This window comes from Eleutherodactylus coqui, chromosome 5 (assembly GCF_035609145.1).
Source record: "Eleutherodactylus coqui strain aEleCoq1 chromosome 5, aEleCoq1.hap1, whole genome shotgun sequence".
Lineage (NCBI taxonomy): Eukaryota > Metazoa > Chordata > Amphibia > Anura > Eleutherodactylidae > Eleutherodactylus > Eleutherodactylus coqui.
This window is the reverse complement of record NC_089841.1, coordinates 66592656-66611586: the sequence shown is the minus strand read 5'-3', so window position 1 is coordinate 66611586 and position 18931 is coordinate 66592656. Positions and strand designations below refer to the sequence as shown.

The 18931-nt window shown below is 42.2% G+C and overlaps 1 protein-coding gene across 1 annotated transcript in view; it reads left to right on the top strand.

Annotated features, from left to right (window-relative positions):
* KIAA1328 (KIAA1328 ortholog) overlaps window positions 1–18931 on the top strand; it is a 134787-nt gene that overhangs the window by 96230 nt on the left and 19626 nt on the right. The window contains exon 10 of the mRNA XM_066602634.1: window positions 8804–8900. Coding sequence (XP_066458731.1) covers window positions 8804–8900 — 97 coding nt within the window. The remainder of the gene's footprint in view (window positions 1–8803; window positions 8901–18931) is intronic.

Genomic DNA, 18931 nt, shown 5'->3' with positions numbered 1-18931 from the left:
TAATAGTTATATTCTTGTACATCGGGGGCAGTATTATAGTAGTTATATTCTTGTACATAGGGGGCAGTATTATAGTAGTTATATTCTTGTACATAGGGGGCAATATTATAGTAGTTATATTCTTGTACATAGGGGGCAATATTATAGTAGTTGTATTCTTGTACATCGGGGGCAGTATTATAGTAGTTGTATTGTACATCGGGGGCAGTATTATAGTAGTTGTATTGTACATCGGGGGCAGTATTATAGTAGTTGTATTCTTGTACATCGGGGGCAGTATTATAGTAGTTGTATTCTTGTACATCGGGGGCAGTATTATAGTAGTTATATTCTTGTACATAGCGGGCTGTATTATAGTAGTTATGTTCTTGTACATAGGGGGCAGTATTATAGTAGTTATATTTTTGTACATAGGGGGCAGTATTATAGTAGTTATATTCTTGTACATAGGAGGCAGTATTATAGTAGTTATATTCTTGTACATCGGGGGCAGTATTATAGTAGTTATATTCTTGTACATAGGAGGCAGTATTATAATAGTTATATTCTTGTACATCGGGGGCAGTATTATAGTAGTTATATTCTTGTACATAGGGGGCAGTATTATAGTAGTTATATTCTTGTACATAGGGAGCAGTATTATAGTAGTTATTTTCTTGTACATAGGGGGTAGTATTATAGTAGTTATATTCTTGTACATAGGGGGCAATATTATAGTAGTTATATTCTTGTACATAGGGGGCAATATTATAGTAGTTGTATTCTTGTACATCGGGGGCAGTATTATAGTAGTTGTATTGTACATCGGGGGCAGTATTATAGTAGTTGTATTGTACATCGGGGGCAGTATTATAGTAGTTGTATTCTTGTACATCGGGGGCAGTATTATAGTAGTTGTATTCTTGTACATCGGGGGCAGTATTATAGTAGTTGTATTCTTGTACATCGGGGGCAGTATTATAGTAGTTGTATTCTTGTACATCGGGGGCAGTATTATAGTAGTTGTATTCTTGTACATAGGGGGCAGTATTATAATAGCTATATTCTTGTACATAGGAGGCATTATTATAGTAGTTATATTCTTGTACATAGGAGGCAGTATTATAGTAGTTATATTCTTGTACATAGCGGGCTGTATTATAGTAGTTATGTTCTTGTACATAGGGGGCAGTATTATAGTAGTTATATTTTTGTACATAGGGGGCAGTATTATAGTAGTTATATTCTTGTACATAGGGGGCAGTATTATAGTAGTTATATGCTTGTACATAGGGGGCAGTATTATAGTAGTTATATGCTTGTACATAGGGGGCAGTATTATAGTAGTTATATTCTTGTACATAGGGGGCAGTATTATAGTAGTTATATGCTTGTACATAGGGGGCAGTATTATAATATATTCTTGTACATAGGAGGCAGTATTATAGTAGTTATATTCTTGTACATAGGAGGCAGTATTATAGTAGTTATATTCTTGTACATCGGGGGCAGTATTATAGTAGTTATATTCTTGTACATAGGGGGCAGTATTATAGTAGTTATATTCTCGTACATAGGGGGCAGTATTATAGTAGTTATATTCTTGTACATAGGGAGAAGTATTATAGTAGTTATATTCTTGTACATAGGGGGCAGTATTATAGTAGTTATATTCTTGTACATAGGGGGCAGTATTATAGTAGTTATATTCTTGTACATAGGGGGTAGTATTATAGTTGTTATATTCTTGTACATAGGGGGCAGTATTATAGTAGTTATATTCTTGTACATCGGGGGCAGTATTATAGTAGTTATATTCTTGTACATCGGGGGCAGTATTATAGTAGTTATATTCTTGTACATAGGGGGCAGTATTATAGTAGTTATATTCTTGTACATCGGGGGCAGTATTATAGTAGTTATATTCTTGTACATAGGGGGCAGTATTATAGTAGTTATATTCTTGTACATAGGGGGCAGTATTATAGTAGTTATATTCTTGTACATAGGGGGCAGTATTAGAGTAGTTATATTCTTGTACATAGGAGGCAGTATTATAGTAGTTATATTCTTGTACATAGGAGGCAGTATTATAGTAGTTATATTCTTGTACATAGGGGGCAGTATTATAGTAGTTATATTCTTGTACATAGGGGGCAGTATTATAGTAGTTATATTCTTGTACATAGGGGCAGTATTATAGTAGTTTTATTCTTGTACATAGGGGGCAGTATTATAGTAGTTATATTCTTGTACATAGGGGGCAGTATTATAGTAGTTATATTCTTGTACATTGGAGGCAGTATTATAGTAGTTATATTCTTGTACATTGGAGGCAGTATTATAGTAGTTATATTCTTGTACATAGGAGGCAGTATTATAGTAGTTATATTCTTGTACATAGGAGACAGTATTATAGTAGTTATATTCTTGTACATAGAGGGCAGTATTATAGTAGTTATATTCTTGTACATAGAGGGCAGTATTATAGTAGTTATATTCTTGTACATAGAGGGCAGTATTATAGTAGTTATATTCTTGTACATAGGGGGCAGTATTATAGTAGTTATATGCTTGTACATAGGGGGCAGTATTATAGTAGTTATATTCCTGTACATAGGGGGCAGTATTATAGTAGTTATATTCCTGTACATAGGGGACAGTATTATAGTAGTTATATTCTTGTATATAGGAGGCAGTATTATGGTATTTCTTCTACATGGGTATAAAAGTAGGTATATTCTTGTATGTAGAAGGCAATACATTAGTAAAAAACACTTAGAAACAATAGATTTGCACCAAAATCCTCAAATCAAAAAACTCATACATGTTTGTCAAAGAAAAGGCTGATAATAACTTTAACTTAATCAGAGTCCATTGCTTTTAATGAGAAGGGAAAAAATGTAATTTTCAAACACAACAAAATGTATCCTATAGAACTGCTCCTCCAGTAATCTATGTATGTGCATTTCTTCTCCATTTCATATTTTTAGTATTTTCCCTCCCTTCTAAAAATTTAACCCATCTCAGTTCTGCCATCATGAGGTTTACTGCTGACATTATGAAATGGCTCATTGAGGATGAATGTTTTTGTTCTTTTATGGCAGTGCTAGTTTTTGATGACAGTAATTATGAGATATATGATCTCTTGATTAGTGCCATTTACGTTGTATGGAATATCGTATATGATATCTGGGTATTTCAGGGACTGCAGCCTGGGGATTCTTAGCTTACAGGATATTTCCTGCCATATTGGTTTCCCTCCCCAGCACTCTGGGTTATCAGCAGGAGGAGACAATGGCGCATTTCATATCAAAGGACATTTATCTAACACATTCAGACATTTTAAGTTCTCTCTTACATAAAGCTTCCCATTTTTATGGCAGCCAAGCAATGTCAGAAAACTTAGCAGGGAGCCTCGCTCCATTGAAAAGTCTCAGACGTCTCTGTAATATTGCAGTTGTACAATCTTTTAGTATCCGCTGTAAGCAAAATAAAGTCCTACATATCCTGAAGTAGAAGTCTTTACTGGTCTGTATTATAAAATAGGACTTTTCTACTCCCCATTTTTTTAGACACGTGAGTTTATAGTTCAGATACTGGGTAAGGTTGTCGCCGGTCTGGAAATCATGAGTGAGCGATCTGCAAATCATGTCCTATGAGGAACGGTTAAAGGATCTGGGAATGTTTAGCTTGCAAAGAAGACTGAGAGGAGACTTAATAGCCGTCTACAAATATCTGAAGGGCTGTCACAGTGCTGAGGGATCAGCCCTATTCTCATTTGCACAAGGAAAGACTAGAAGCAATAGGATGAAACTGAAAGGGAGGAAACACAGATTAGATTATTAGACAGTGAGGGTGATCAATGAGTGGAACAGGTTACCACCGGAGGTGGTGAGTTCTTCAATGGAAGTCTTCAAACAGAGGCTGGACAATTATCTGTCTGGGATGACTTGGTGAATCCTGCACTAAGCCGAGGGTTGGACCCGATGACCCTGGAGGTCCCTTCCAACTCTACCATTCTATGGTTCTATAAGTCCATCTTCCTCTCTTGAGATTGCCGCCTCGCATTCAAGATTTTGCAAAATCCAAACCCTGATACTATTTACTAACAAGGAACTATTGTTTGAATCTAGGACTTCAAAATTAACTTTTAGAAATAATGAGTCAAAGAACACCCTTGGATTTAATATCAGACCACTTTTTCTCTACCATAGGTAGGTTTATTGGGTTTAACCTGTTTCAGCAAGCGGAAAGACAACGATGGGTCTCATCAGGACTGCACGCGGAGTTCTCAGCAGGATACCACTGATACTGGTTCAGCTGGTATCCCACTCAGAGAACACAGCAGAAGTATGCAGAAGACAGCGCTCCAGCTGTGTTCTGTATACCCCGCTTTGAGCGCTCAGCTGTATACCAGCTGAGCACTCCGTGAACACAGCAGGAGTATGCGGAAGACAGCGCTCTAGCTGTGTACTGCATACCCCTGCTCAGTGCTCAGCTGTATACCAGCTAAGTGCTCCGTGAACACAGCAGCTGTATGCAGTATACAGCACTCCAGCTGTCTTCTGTATGCAGCGGCTGCCTTCATTTACACACTAATAAACTGTTAAGTAGCTAATTAGCTACTTAAGAGCTTATGCAAAGTGAACGCTGAAAACTGTCACTCAGACTGCCGTTTGAGCAAAATTTTGAATGATCATCTTGCCGTGTAAATGCACACAACGATTATCGCTCAGAAGATTACCTTTGGGCGAAAACGTTGTCTAAATGGGCATTTAGTCTTTACCATGTTAACCCTTTCTCTATAGGTCAGCCTCCCATACTTCCATCGCTGAACCTTTGCATTTCTGGCTCCAGCTTCTCCCAGTTTAGTTTGGCATTATGTTCTCTCCCGAATTTAATTCCTAGGATTTTAATATAGGTGAAGACCTTCGCAAATTGTGGCAGTACAAAGTGAGTATCGGTATTCAATGTCGAGAGAGCTTGACTATTTTTCAAGGTTATCCAGAGACCCTGAGGCCCCTGACTACCTTCTGTTGGCAGCTGATAACATCCACACTTCATGAGGCTCAGATCTCCCCGCTGTCACATCATCCACGCAGGCAACAACTCTGAGACAGGCACTGGGGTTCTGGTACCCCCTGAAAATCGCACTCTTGCAGTGACCTCAGAAATGAATTGATGGCGAAAACCTACACCTGTGGTCTTGAGGGTCAACTTTGCCTCACCCCCCGCCTCAACTCTAAATATGTCACCCTGCCAACTATTGATCAGAGCAAAGCTCTACGCCTCACATGATAAATCAACATATTTTCCCGGAATACCGTACTTTGACAAAGTGGCCCATAGGTGCTCCTGGTCTACTCAGTCGAAGGCTTTAGCCTGGTGAGATTCTCTATATATCTCCAATACTCAAGAGCCTTACATCTCTCAAACATTTTCCTTATGGAGATAACTGTTCCAGAGATGTTCCACTGTTTTACGGTGCTGAACGGACAGCATGCCGGCAGTGCCAGGGAGAAACAGACCAATCTACTAAAAATAATATTTGCCAGAAGCTTCCTGTCGTCATTTAAGAGGGCAGTAGGCCTCCAGTTCTAGATGTGGCTGGGCTCCTTACCGTTAAGGATTAACGCGGGAGTGTTTTAGTACCGTTATACAGCCGTGATAATCACGGCCGCATAACTGGACAAAGCTAAACCATTGAGTTCAATGGTTTGGTTTCACTAGCTGTTTTCTCGGGTGTTAATACTATGCCCAAGAAAAGATAGGACTTGCCCTATTATTCACGTACGTAGTTAAACTACATGCAGGAAAAATAGGGCAGGGCATATCTTCCCGCTATTTTTCTTTTTTCAAACTCCTGCGGAATGGCATGGAGTATGAACAGGCCCGAGAAGAAAGAAAAACATTCATTATTACGCTCCGTAGCGGCAAGGTTAGTTGCGCATAAGCCGATGTGTTTTCGCCCTTAGACAGTAGAATCAACGAGAATACACATGAATGGAGACATCAGGTGATTTTCTAGACAAGTTTTGTACACCTTCATGAGGATTAGAGCCAGGAGGTCTCTGAATGTCTTCTAAAATTCTGCTGGTATACCATTAGGCCCTGGTGCCTTCTTCCGATGTAACTTAGCAATAGCCTCTTTAACCTCCTCCACCGTTAATTTAGCTGTCAAAGCAGAAAAGTCCAGATCATTCATATCGGGGAATGGAGTTGCCTCCAAGATTAGAATATTTTTTTTTCCTTATTCATAATCTTCTTAAATTGGCATTGTAAGGTCTTCCCACACCCAGGATACCCTCCCGAGATTTCTGCGAAACGTCCTGGGAGTCATTGAGACCCGCGACCAACTTGTTTGACAACTGCCAGGGCAAGTGTCAAAGGGATCAGGTGCTCCTAAGGAGCCATAATCCTGTTCAAGAACCAGGAATGTATACCAACTGTACTGATACTGCCTTAGTTTAGATTTCAGTGGTTTGATCCTTTTGGTCTTTGTCACCCGCCAAATCGACTGACTCTAAATGCAAATTGAGATACTGGCAATGCTTAGTCTTCTGACAGTCTCCGTAAGAGGGATCTGCTCTCCTCCTTGACGTCTTCCCACCAGTCAGCCAAGTTGTCATAGAAGTGCACACTCTTTAGCTGACTCTAAATAAAGGTGTGAACAGAATTAGGAACCTAAATATCGTTCAAAAGACTAGAATTAATTTTCCATAACTTCCAACCAACATCAGGACAATTTTTTTTTCACCTATTCTGCTGTTTCAGTAGGATTCAGAGGCAAAATCTATTTTCCTGCTATCAGCACAAGAATATGTGAATTGTGTCCTCTGACCACCCTGTGTGAACACATCATTCAAGCGGGCCTGCAATCTCATTTTATTTAAGACCTTGAAGTCACTGTTCGGCCTGAAGATCTGTCACGGTGCCTCTAGAGTCGCATCACAATAACCTGGGGGGGGCACTTCATTCCAGAAGATGATAACAGTGATAGACGGCTGGAATAGGTTTATGTTAACTCCAATTTCCAAGCCTCATACTGTGTCCCTTAATTTGGCCAAGTTGGCCCAGAATCTATCTAGGTTGGACATAAGTATAAAACGGACGATCTGGCCCTGTCGGTCTGGAATATCTATCATGGCCGAGATCTTCTGGCACAAACCCCACTTGGTGGCACATTAGTTCCCATATCACAAACCACCCATCAAGAAGGTCGTCTTTGCCGCCGATGTGCTTTAACCTCACCATGTTCTTCCTCTTGAACTCTTGACCCATATATTTAGCGCCAGCGGTGAAAGATGGCGTGCACCAACTTCAGGCATGACTGGGAGGATCCCAGCAGGTCTCACAGTCCTGAATTACAGGCTGTGTGTCTGCTGAAGTTGGAATGATCACACCTTGTGTAGGTAAACGGGCAGTATTATAGTAGTTCTATTCTTGTACATAGGGGGGGCAGTATTATAGTAGTTATATTCTTGTATATAGGGGGCAGTATTATAGTAGTTATATTCTTGTACATAGGGGGGGCAGTATTATAGTAGTTATCTTCTTGTACATAGGGGGGGCAGTATTATAGTAGTTATCTTCTTGTACATAGGGGGGGGCAGTATTATAGTAGTTATCTTCTTGTACATGGGGGGCAGTATTATAGTAGTTATATTCTTGTACATAGGGGGGCAGTATTATAGTAGTTGTATTCTTGTACATAGGAGGCAGTATTATAGTAGTTATATTCTTGTATATAGGGGGCAGTATTATAGCAGTTATATTCTTGTACATAGGGGCAGTATTATAGCGGTTATATTCTTGTATATAGGAGGCAGTATTATAGTAGTTATATTCTTGTACATGGGGGGCAGTATTATAGTAGTTATATTCTTGTACATGGGGGGCAGTATTATAGTAGTTATATTCTTGTACATACGGAGCAGTATTATAGTAGTTATATTCTTGTACATAGGGGGCAGTATTATAGTAGTTCTCTTCTTGTACATAGGGGGGCAGTATTATAGTAATTCTCTTCTTGTCCATAGGGGGTGCAGTATTATAGTAGTTATCATCTTGTACATAGGGAGGGCAGTATTATAGTAGTTATCTTCTTGTACATAGGGGGGGCAGTATTATAGTAGTTATATTCTTGTACATAGGGGGGGGCAGTATTATAGTAGTTATATGTACATAGGGTGGCAGTATTAGAGTAGTTATATTCTTGTAAATAGGAGGCAGTAATATAGTAGTTGTATTCTTGTACATAGGGGGCAGTATTATAATGATTACGTTCCTGTCAATTCTGGGGGGATGGTGATGGCAACCTTAATATTGTCCATAATGGGGCAGTATTGCAGCAACTATGTTCTTGTCTCTGGGGTGCAATATTGAAGTAGTCAGTGCTTGTATACTAATAAGTTTTGTGCACCAGGACAGTAACTGAATACTGGAAACTGACAACCATTATGAGATCCAGAAATGTGCTCAGAGCAGCTATTACACAGTGCATTAATCAGCAGGAGGTGAAACTGAGCAGAGTAGAAAGCTCCTTCCAGGACAAGGAAAATATAAAAAAAATAAAGAGAAAACATTAATAAAAAGTCATAATGACTGGAATTGCTTTATAAAACCGCTTAGGGTTCCTCTTTATGAAGAGTACTGAGTCATCTAACACATTGAGTTCTCTACTTCCATACACACTGACAGATGAGCATTATCTATAGGTTGCATCACAAAGCAATATTTCATTCCAGCTCCTAGCAGAATCTTTAGATTTGTCTTAAATGATGTATCTCATGTCTTCTCTACTGGTCTTTATTAATTCCAGGATCTAGAAAGGATACCGCTACCTCTCCTACAGTGAAGAGTCCGAGGACAGAAATGAGAACCGTAGGGACATCACTTGTGCACAGAGACCTTCACAGGTAGGAACTGAGACGGATTATATCCTGTAGTCTGTCCAGTCTTCATTGTGTCGTTCCCAGGAGGGTTCTGCTCTAATATAGTTCTGGTGTTATGTCTACAAGTAATATCCTCCACCCCAAAGCTGTATCCACATGGAAAATCTGAGCCTCACACAGTCCTTGATTGATATTTGCTCACTAAGGTTAATTGATGGAAACCAAATTACCTCCCCAAGGAGAAAATATGAACTCCATGCAGATATTGTCCTAAGTTGGATCTGACCCCGGGGCTGCAGGTAATCCTTTCTGAGCCACCGTCAGAAGAACTGTACATCCGTAACCAGAAACAGAGCCCATGCCAGCTTAGCGGTAGGATGTACTGTACATCTTGTTAAGCCGTATGGTTCAAGAATTTTAGCAATGTAGGTACGTAGGCAGGAGGAACCCCTTTCTTGTGGTAGCTTCACTAGTTTGCCAAGGGTCCACCTACTGGAAGATCGACTGTTACTGGAGAAAGATGCCAGCACCATTACCACTCGGGGAAATATGGTATTATATGGCGGCCATTGAAACCAGTGAGCTGTAATGTAGTGTCTTAAGGAGCGTTAGTCATCGCTGTGGCTTTTTACTTACTATTCAAGATGGATAGTGAGCAAGGAACAATCCTATATCCTGTCCACATGTTCTAATAGGGGATTTAAAGGTGTATTGTTCTTAGATTTTTAACCTCTTATTGACTAGCAATGTCCTGTTTTTTTGGGGGGGGAGAGGTGGTGGTGGGGATTAGTTTTTATTGGTTCATATTGTACAGTGCCATGTTTTTTCAGTGCTGTAGAAGAAGTGTTGTATGGGTGTTACATGGTCCCCCAATTTGAACACTGAGATCAAGAGTGGCAGTGGCACTATTAAAGCCGTCCCTGCCCTTTAAGCGGGTCTCTTGGTTTCCTGGGGGGACACTTTTGCAGTTAGTCTTGGAGACCTTGTAAAGACCCGAGGGCTTGTCTGTACAATAAGTCTGGTGTAAGGGCACACTTATGTGCTGCCCTACAGCCTGTGCCATAGTGACACAGATAATAGACTGTATTAGAAGACTTCTGTATACTAGTATAAGTATATAATAAAGCTGTACAATAGTAATCTGTCGATGGGGTTAAAAAAATGTAATAACTTAGAGAGAAAAAAAAATAATAATAAAAAAAAAAAAATATATATATATATATATATATATATATATATATATATATATATATATATATTCCTCAAAAAGCAATTATTTAAAATAAAATGTTTTCTTCCACGCAGGAAATAAAAATATACAATTAGGTATCCACAACAAATTTTATTTAATAGGTTATTTAGTGTAAGGCCTCATGTCCACGGGGAAAATCAGATCCGCTGCAGATTCTACATGTAGAATCTGCAGCGGGTCCCTCCTGCCCCGCGGACATGAGCGCCGAAAATAAGAATTTAAAAGTATTTACCATCCGGCGCGGGCGGAGAAGATCAGCTGTTCCTCACGGCCGGATCTTCATTTTCGGCCGGCGGATGAATTCCTGACGCCGGCGGCACGTCGCCGACGTGCCGCGCGCATGCGCCGGGCACATCCGCCGAGCCGAAGCAAGGAAGATGCGGCCGTGAGGAACAGCTGACCTTCCCCGCCCGCGCCGGATGGTAAATACTTTAAATTCCTATTTTAGGTCTCCCGCGGATCCGGACGGCTTCCATAGGCTTCAATAGAAGCCCGCGGGAGCCGTCCCCGCGGGAGACCCGCACGAAAATGGAGCATGGTCCGAATTTTTCCATGCTCCATTTTTTTTTAAATCCCTTTTATTGACGATCCGCGGGTATTTATCTACCCGCGGGTGGTCAATGCATCCCTATGGGATGCGGATCCGCATGCGGGAGATCCGCTGCGGATCTTAAATCATATTTTGCCCGTGGACATGAGCCCTAAGACGTCAACAATATATAAAAAAGCTACTTTTATCGAACTTTTCTTTACTTTTTTATATCTATGCCACAAAAACAATTATAGAAATTATACAATGTTTCTTAATGAACATTTTCCAGTAGAGCAGAAAATGTTGAAGGGAAAGAAATGGGAGCACCCCTATAATACTGGGGTGTAGTAAAAGATGGACACAAAATAGGGTAAGCAGGCCCATGCACGCATAATTTAGATGGAGAATACAGTTAACCGGCGACCTACAAAGCCAGCAATCAAGATGAATTATATGAAGGGAAGGCAAAGACTGTAGAAAAGGAGGATAGGGAGAAAGAAGAAAAAAAGAAAGGGGGGTGGCGGGCGTGTTATATACTCTTTTAGTATCGGAAGTAATCCCTGTGCTAGCATTATTTTTGTTTGGTGGAGCCTTGATACAATATCCAGTTGTGCCCAAGTCTTAAGGAGAACAAAAACTCCTAAATTGTCTTGAGATGTGAGATCCTCCATGAATCAAAGACCCTCTAATTTTAGTGTGCAGACTGTGTGGAAACCCCTTCACCGAAACTCTGCCTAAGGCCGAGATGCAGGCTCTTGGCTTATTACAAGGTATTTCACAGTGGGTACGCTGTAGGACCTCATGGACATGTCGCTGTGATGGAACAAGGAAAAAGCAAAGTGAAGAGGAATGAAAAATCACCCCAAAATGGATCCAGGATCAGGAAATCCAATAATGTGTTTAAAATGTTATGCTCTGCTCAATGGCAGTGCCAGAAGATGGAGACTGATGGCATCATGGCTTGTAATTTGGTGGTGCCTCATTACGCTCTTGACAATATTTTATAGTCTCATAGAGATTAGAAATGGAAACTCGTGAGCTAGTGGATAGAGCCTCAGTATTTATGTATCCGAGAGAGATTCAGACCAATATCTTAAAGTATGAGTATGGAAGAATGGCATAAATGATTGAGTGTCTCTTGGTGCACCAGTCTCGTTCATAGAGGTTCTACTGGCATTTGTCCTAGGTAAGGAGCGAGCAGTGGAAGGATAGAGAAGTAGTGGAGAGGATTGGCTCCTGAGAACACTACAGGACAGGACTCTGTTACAGCAATGTCTGTTCTAATGGAACAGACATTGGAAGACTGGACCAGAAAGCCTGGGGGTGAATGCTAGGAAATAGTTTTGAGGGAGGGAGTCGAGGCAAAGACGTTATAATTCGCTTTTAGTGTGGATGAAATAGTAGGTTTGGGGTAGGAATGTTTGGCAAGAGCCAAAACAGGGTATCAACAGTAAGAGTGATTAGGAGACAATCGGACTAGACTAGCACACAAGTGGTGGTGCCAATCCTCTAGCTTCGTTATTTGTGGTGCAACTTAACAAGAATAGAGTGGGAAAGTAGACTACTCAAGCTATTAAATTAATAGAATTTACAATCCAGCCAGAATTGTTTGCCTATATCATCTTGGTGAGGATGAGGGAGAATTTATCGAGAATTAATCTTGAATATGGAACAGTTACCTGTGGTCTGGAGTTACCTGTGGTCTGGAGTTACCTGTGGTCTGGAGTTACCTGTGGTCTGGAGTTACCTGTGGTCTGGAGTTACCTGTGGTCTGGAGTTACCTGTGGTCTGGAGTTACCTGTGGTCTGGAGTTACCTGTGGTCTGGAGTTACCTGTGGTCTGGAGTTACCTGTGGTCTGGAGTTACCTGTGGTCTGCTCTGAGAGATTGGGGTATCAAAAATAGATTGTTTGACTAAGTCTGAGGAAATTTGGATATGGTGGTATAGTATATGTGGAGTGTTGCTTGCCATGTTAGTGGGATGTTAAAGAGGTAAGCGGAAGAGGTGAAAAGGTGGAGGATAATTAAGTTTTTTGTTTTTTATTTTTATTTATTTTTTTTTGCATATATTTTAATAGGATTTGTTGGGGATGAGGGAGGCTTTGATTCATTTATGTATAATTTTATGTCTAAATGTATTGTTTGGGGAAATATGTATGTTATGTTTAAGGAAGTATGGATATATAGGAATTAAGAGCCAATTCTATAAAATTATTCACAACAATTTTCAAAATTTCAATAAAAAATTATCTGAAAAGGGAAAAAAAAAGGTGGTTATAAATAACACAATTTATATGTACCCTCAAACAGCACTAAAATATATATAATATAATTTATCCCACATAAAACAAGGATTCAGATAGCTAGCTTAATGAAAAGGTTAAAATGTTATGGCTACAGAAATGGAAACCTGGCCATTAAGGGGTTAAACAGATCTATCTTAATGCTTTCTGACCTGGACTATTACGTGCAGGAAAAACTGCCAAGTACAATAGTTCCCAGTCATGTAACTAGTATTTTGTGTTACCATTGCATCCTGTCAATCGGCGACTCTTGATTGGTCAGAATCCCCATCAAGGACTCTCTCCACTAGATGTTAGTATTTAAAGATCCTCATCCACACTAATGTATTTTTGGTCACGGTTATCCGAATTGCGGTGTAATCCATACAGGGCGTTATAATGTACATGGTCTTGTGTGTATACTTAATATTCAGCGACTCCATCTCCTCTGTCGACTTTTCCTGTCATCCATGAACAACTGGGGGGTGGTAAGGGGGGTGGGGGGGTTCTGCCTATAAATCTATTTGTTTATTGCCTGTCACTAGAAATCCTCCGTAATTGAAACTTACCTGGAATTGAGACGTTCTCCCCGCGTATGGAACAAAAAACCTTCTTTTGAATATAAATTGAAAATCAAGTCTTGGTAATTGACAGGAACAGTTACCTCGATCCCATAATCCTGCCTTATTGGGATTGGCATCTGAGGCCGTTTCAAGGCATTTGATATAAATTTAAATGCATTACTTTTGAAATGGAGCATAATTATATTCCAGAATATTATTTCTTGCTGGTGGCAGCTTTTTTTCTCATGCCCATTTTCATCAATGTTTCATTCCCAGATGGGATGAGAGACAAAATCCCTCGAAATGGAGACAGAATGAACCCTCGCTGGAGCCACTAAATGTATTAGTACAAAGGCGGCCACAGTCATCCTCTTCTGTCGGTTTAGAGAGGATTGTGATGAGAGCAAATTAGTTCACGGCTGGACGTTTGCCTCTCTGCGTCGGGGTAGGAGTGTTGGTGCTAAGATTTCGGTCCCACAGTGATTTCATGTCTCGGGGATCTGGTCAGAAGTGCTAAAAATGGCCTTGAGACTGAACCATTCACTGTCATTAGTCAAATGGACACCACTTTGGTGTCTGCTTGACAAGGTATCGGGATCAGCGAATTTAGATCCCCTGTGGCACACACTGGTTTGACTTGGGGCCAAATCCAAAGGAAACTCCTGTGGAACCCCAGTCTTCACCTGTTACCCCACCAGTTGGAATGTGGGCTTCACTGTAGGGTCCCCAGGCCATTACCCTGGAAGAGGTGACTATTATGGTAGCTGACACTACTAATTGACTACACCTCTGTTTACACCCACAGGTACTGTGCCTTTATCTAACTGTTCTAGTCTGGGCAAATGGTACAGAATGGGTTTAGCCCAGTAAACAGGCCAGAGGTCAGGACAGGAAGCAGAAATGTGGTCCGTATAACAAGCCGAGGTCAGGAGTGGAGAATGCAAAATAGAAAGTCAGGAATAGCTGAATTCAGGAACCAGATAATCGGTTTGGATGGAGCTGAACCATTTAAGCAGGCCTGTGGTGCTGGTTTGAGCTTTAGATGCTGTATATATCAAATTCAGATACCAGCGAGATACAAGACCACCTATAGGTGGAACATGCCCTCAGGAGCTAGAAATAGTGATCATTGATGGGGAGCGTATTCACCTGATGAAGGCTAATATGGTGATCTGAAAATTTTGATTCTACAACATATCAGCTTTGCCCTCGATGCGATTTCTGAGCTTCTATGAAGTTGCTTGGAGGTATGGATATATATATAGGGTAGAGCCACATGTGGCATGAAGTTCTAGTCAGATTAAGGAACACTCAGTTGTGATACAATTTCATTCATGATCTAGAAAAAAAAACTTTTCCCAACTACCCTGCTGCTATTAAACTGCATAAACTTTTCAATAGTCTTCAAGGCTTCTTGCAACTTTTGCTGTAGTGTGTAGCAATTGGAGTAGCCTTAGATTTATATATTCATAGTCTGACCCGTCTTACAGTATCTTTATTACTAATAAATTGTTAGGTCATTGTGTCCTATGAAAATAATCCACCGCCACCCCTCCCTCCATATTCATAAAACCCGTTAACTTAAAGATATAGATTTCCCTTTGACGGTAAATAAGTGTCAGTCTTTTATCTGCGGTGAGGAATCCCATGTATAATTGTATTTTTTCATACGGAGGCTATAAATTTACATTTGATGAGAAATGTTAAACACAAGTATTAATAAAACATTGCAGAAATTAAAGCAGTAATGTCTACTTGTATACAGTTAGGATAAAGATGATAGTTTAGCCTCCTGTACACATTTAATCTTAGCTTATTTAGGTGAATATAGAAGGTAATGATGATCACACTGTCTTCCCAGCAGACAGAGATGGTACTGGCTCTAGCTGCTCATGTGATTTGTGTTGGTGCATCACGGGATTGATAGCATTGAATAGTGAAAGAGACAGCAGGGGAAAATCACAGTATTGAGAGAGTGCCTAATAAGTATCAGACAGTAGCCTGCACTGCATGGAAGTGACTGCAATATACATAGGAGACATCCACAGTGTGACAGGCAATCCTCTAAGGGATGGGGGTGGAGGGTAGGAATGGAAAAATGTGTGTTCCCTGGGGTGGTCCTTTTTTAAAGCTGCTCTTTCATTTCTCTGAGGATACATAGTGACATAGTATGTAATGCCAAAAAAAGACATGTCCATCCAGTTCAGCCTATTTAATTCCCTTAAAGGGGGGGTCTCGTGAAACAAAGTGGGGTTATACACTTCCGTATGGCCATATTAATGCACTTTGTAATATACATCGTGCATTAAATATGAGCCATACAGAAGTTATTCCACTTACCTGCTCCGTTGCTAGCGTCCTCGTCTCCATGGTTCCGTCTAAATTCGCCGGCAGCTTGCTTTTTTAGACGCGCTTGCGCAGTCCGGTCTTCTCCATTCAGCACGAGCCGCTTCAGTGTGCTCCCCGCTACAGCTCTTCTGCGCATGCGCAGATGAGCTGTCACTGCTCGGGAGCGCGCTGGAGCGGCCATTCTGTACCTTCCTCTGTTAGAGGAAGGTGCAGAGCTGCCGAGCTGCCGGAGAAGCCGCCCAGCTGTCCTGCCGTCCAGCTGTCCAGGTAAGTGATGGGCCGGGGGGGCTGTCGCTGCGATGGGGGGGCTGTCGCTAGGCCGGGGGGGGCTGTCGCTGCGATGGGGGGGCTGTCGCTAGGCCGGGGGGGGCTGCCGCTGCGATGGGGGGGCTGTCGCTAGGCCGGGGGGGCTGCCGCTGCGATGGGGGGGCTGTCGCTAGGCCGGGGGGGGCTGCCGCTGCGATGGGGGGGCTGTCGCTAGGCCGGGGGGGGCTGCCGCTGCGATGGGGGGGCTGTCGCTAGGCCGGGGGGGGGGGGCTGCCGCTGCGATGGGGGGGCTGCCGCTAGGCCGGGGGGGGCTGCCGCTAGGCCGGGGGTGATGTTCACTGACAGGTGAAGGCTCCGGGGCCTTCACCTGGGCTGAGGGTCTAGCGCTGGGGAGCCGGGAGCGTAGCGCTGGGGAGCCGGGGGCTAGCACCGGTTACCTGCTGCCTGGCGGTGCAGGGCGTCTGGTCGGCGGCTGCGAGGCGTCTGGTCGGCGGCTGCGGGGCGTCTGGTCGGCGGCTGCGGGGCGTCCGGTTGCCATGGAGACACAGCTGGCAGCGTCTCGGGAGCGCGCACGTCGGGCTGCAGCGAGCGACGGGGAAAGAGCCGTCGGCCATCTTGGGGAAACTTTTATAAGTTACTGAAACGCTGGAACGGTAAGTACGAACCAGCTAGAAAAGTAATTTACAGGGGTAATTAGTAATGTATGTTTAATTAGGGGGACAGGGCAAAAAAAAAAAATCACTGCTTCCTCGAGACATCTCCTTTAAAACCCGGAGTGTATGCCATCGGGACCCAGCGATTTGTCCATTTTAAACTTTTTAAGACTGTTCTGTACTTCTTTCTGGGTTAGACTGGTGATATTTAGTGGAGAGTTTACTTTATCACTCTGCATCTCATCTGACATTTAATTTTCCTCTGAATACACTGGAGAAAAAACTATTTAATGGATTTGCCTTCTCCTCATCGCCTTCCTACAATGTTTCCTACATTATTTATTAAAGGGCCAACACTTTCAGTACTAATCTTTGCACTATTTATTTAATTGAAGAACGGTCTAGGGCTCATTTTACTCTCCTTGGCAGGACGTCTTTCTGTCTTCATCTTTGCTGCTTTTAATCTGATTTTTACATAATTTATTTCCCTATAGGTTTTTAGTGCTGCTTTGCTGCCTTGTTTTTATAGAAGTTTAAACGTTTTGTTTATTGCCCACTTTTACATCTTTATTGAGCCACACTAGTTTTCTCCTATTCCAAACCCTTTTATTCCTGTAAGGTATGAACCTCTCACAGTAAGTAATTGGGATGTTTTTAAACGTTTCCCATTTATTGTTTGTAATCCTATTTTTTAGGATATTATCCCAGTCAATAAGGTTAAAAACATCTCTGAGCTGATCGAACTCTGCCTTCCTGAAGTTTTAGTATTTTCGTAGCTTCCCTATAAAACTCTCTTGAAAGACAAGCTGAAATGTAATATATTTCTGTGCGGGCCTAGTGACGTGCTGACTGTGCATGTGCTGGCTGAGCGGCAGCTGGCGCAGAGCGAGACGCCGGGAGCAGGTGAGCCGCGGGTCACTGCAGGGGCACGGCTAGCATCCCACTGCGAGAATTCTGGCAGTGGGATCCGACCCAGACGTCTGCAGGAGGTGCTGCTCTCAAAGTCCTGTAGGCGAGCATGTGAGGTCCGTATTAGAGAGGTGTAAAGTCTAAGCGGATCGGAGTGAACGCCTCCCTCCTGTCCGTACACCACCCAGCCGATGTACAGTGACGCGGAGCTTTGTGGGTGAGCTTGTTGAGTTTGAGTTTAGTTCTGCAGCGGATGGGCAGCCAATGCAGCGGATGGCATAGTAGTACAGAGGCATCTGATTAACGGCTGGATAGAAAAATGAGCCTACCCATAGAGACTCCACATGTTCATCTCCCTCCCATATATCCTCCCATAGTATGGGCTTTAAACAGGATTTTACATAATGACAAGCCCCTCCCCCATCCCAGTTTTTACAATCCCTTCTGAACAGACTATAACCCCTGTAAGTTCACTGCCCAATCACAGCTTTTTTTCAACCAGGTCTCCGTTATCCCCACTATGTCATAGTTTTCCTCCAGTCATTATTTCCAGTTCATCAACCTTATTGGTCAGATTTCTAGCATTAGAAAATTACCAAAACCTTCTAAACTGTATGGTGACTATTTTCAGTGTACCCCCTACTAACTGTTCTGCCAGTTCTAACAGTACTAACCCCTTCCACCGTACCCCATTCTCATTACTTGGTGTCAGATCACCGTCTACAGTATCTTCTCTCTATCTCTCTGGTTCCTCTTACTCCCAGTCCCTAGTTTAAACACCCCTCCAACCTTCTAGCCATCTTCTTCCCCAGCACAGCTGCACCTTCCCATAGGATAGAGAGGTAGACCCTAAGCTCGGAGATGTATAGTTTTCTGTGACATGATTCATGTAAAGTCTGTCTGGAATAATTTAAAAAGCAATGGAGTCCTGCTTTCCTCATCCACTTGTAGAGAAAGCCCATGCCTTCTTTTTTTCCTGCCCACCCAGTGATTACAGCTTCTCTTGTATCTATACGGGAAGGCTGCCAAATTACTGTGTAAGTAGAGAAACTAGGAGACTCGGGCTTTCACTATAAGTCGGCAGGGTGAAGCAGGACTCGAACACTTTCTATGGATGGGTAGAGAAGAGCGGGGCACATGGGCTTTCTCTGGGTGAGCAGGAAATGCAAGGCTTACAGGCTTTCAGAGTGGGTGGGGAAAGTAGGACTCACAGCTTTTCTCTGGGTGGGCAAGGAAAACAAAACTCCAC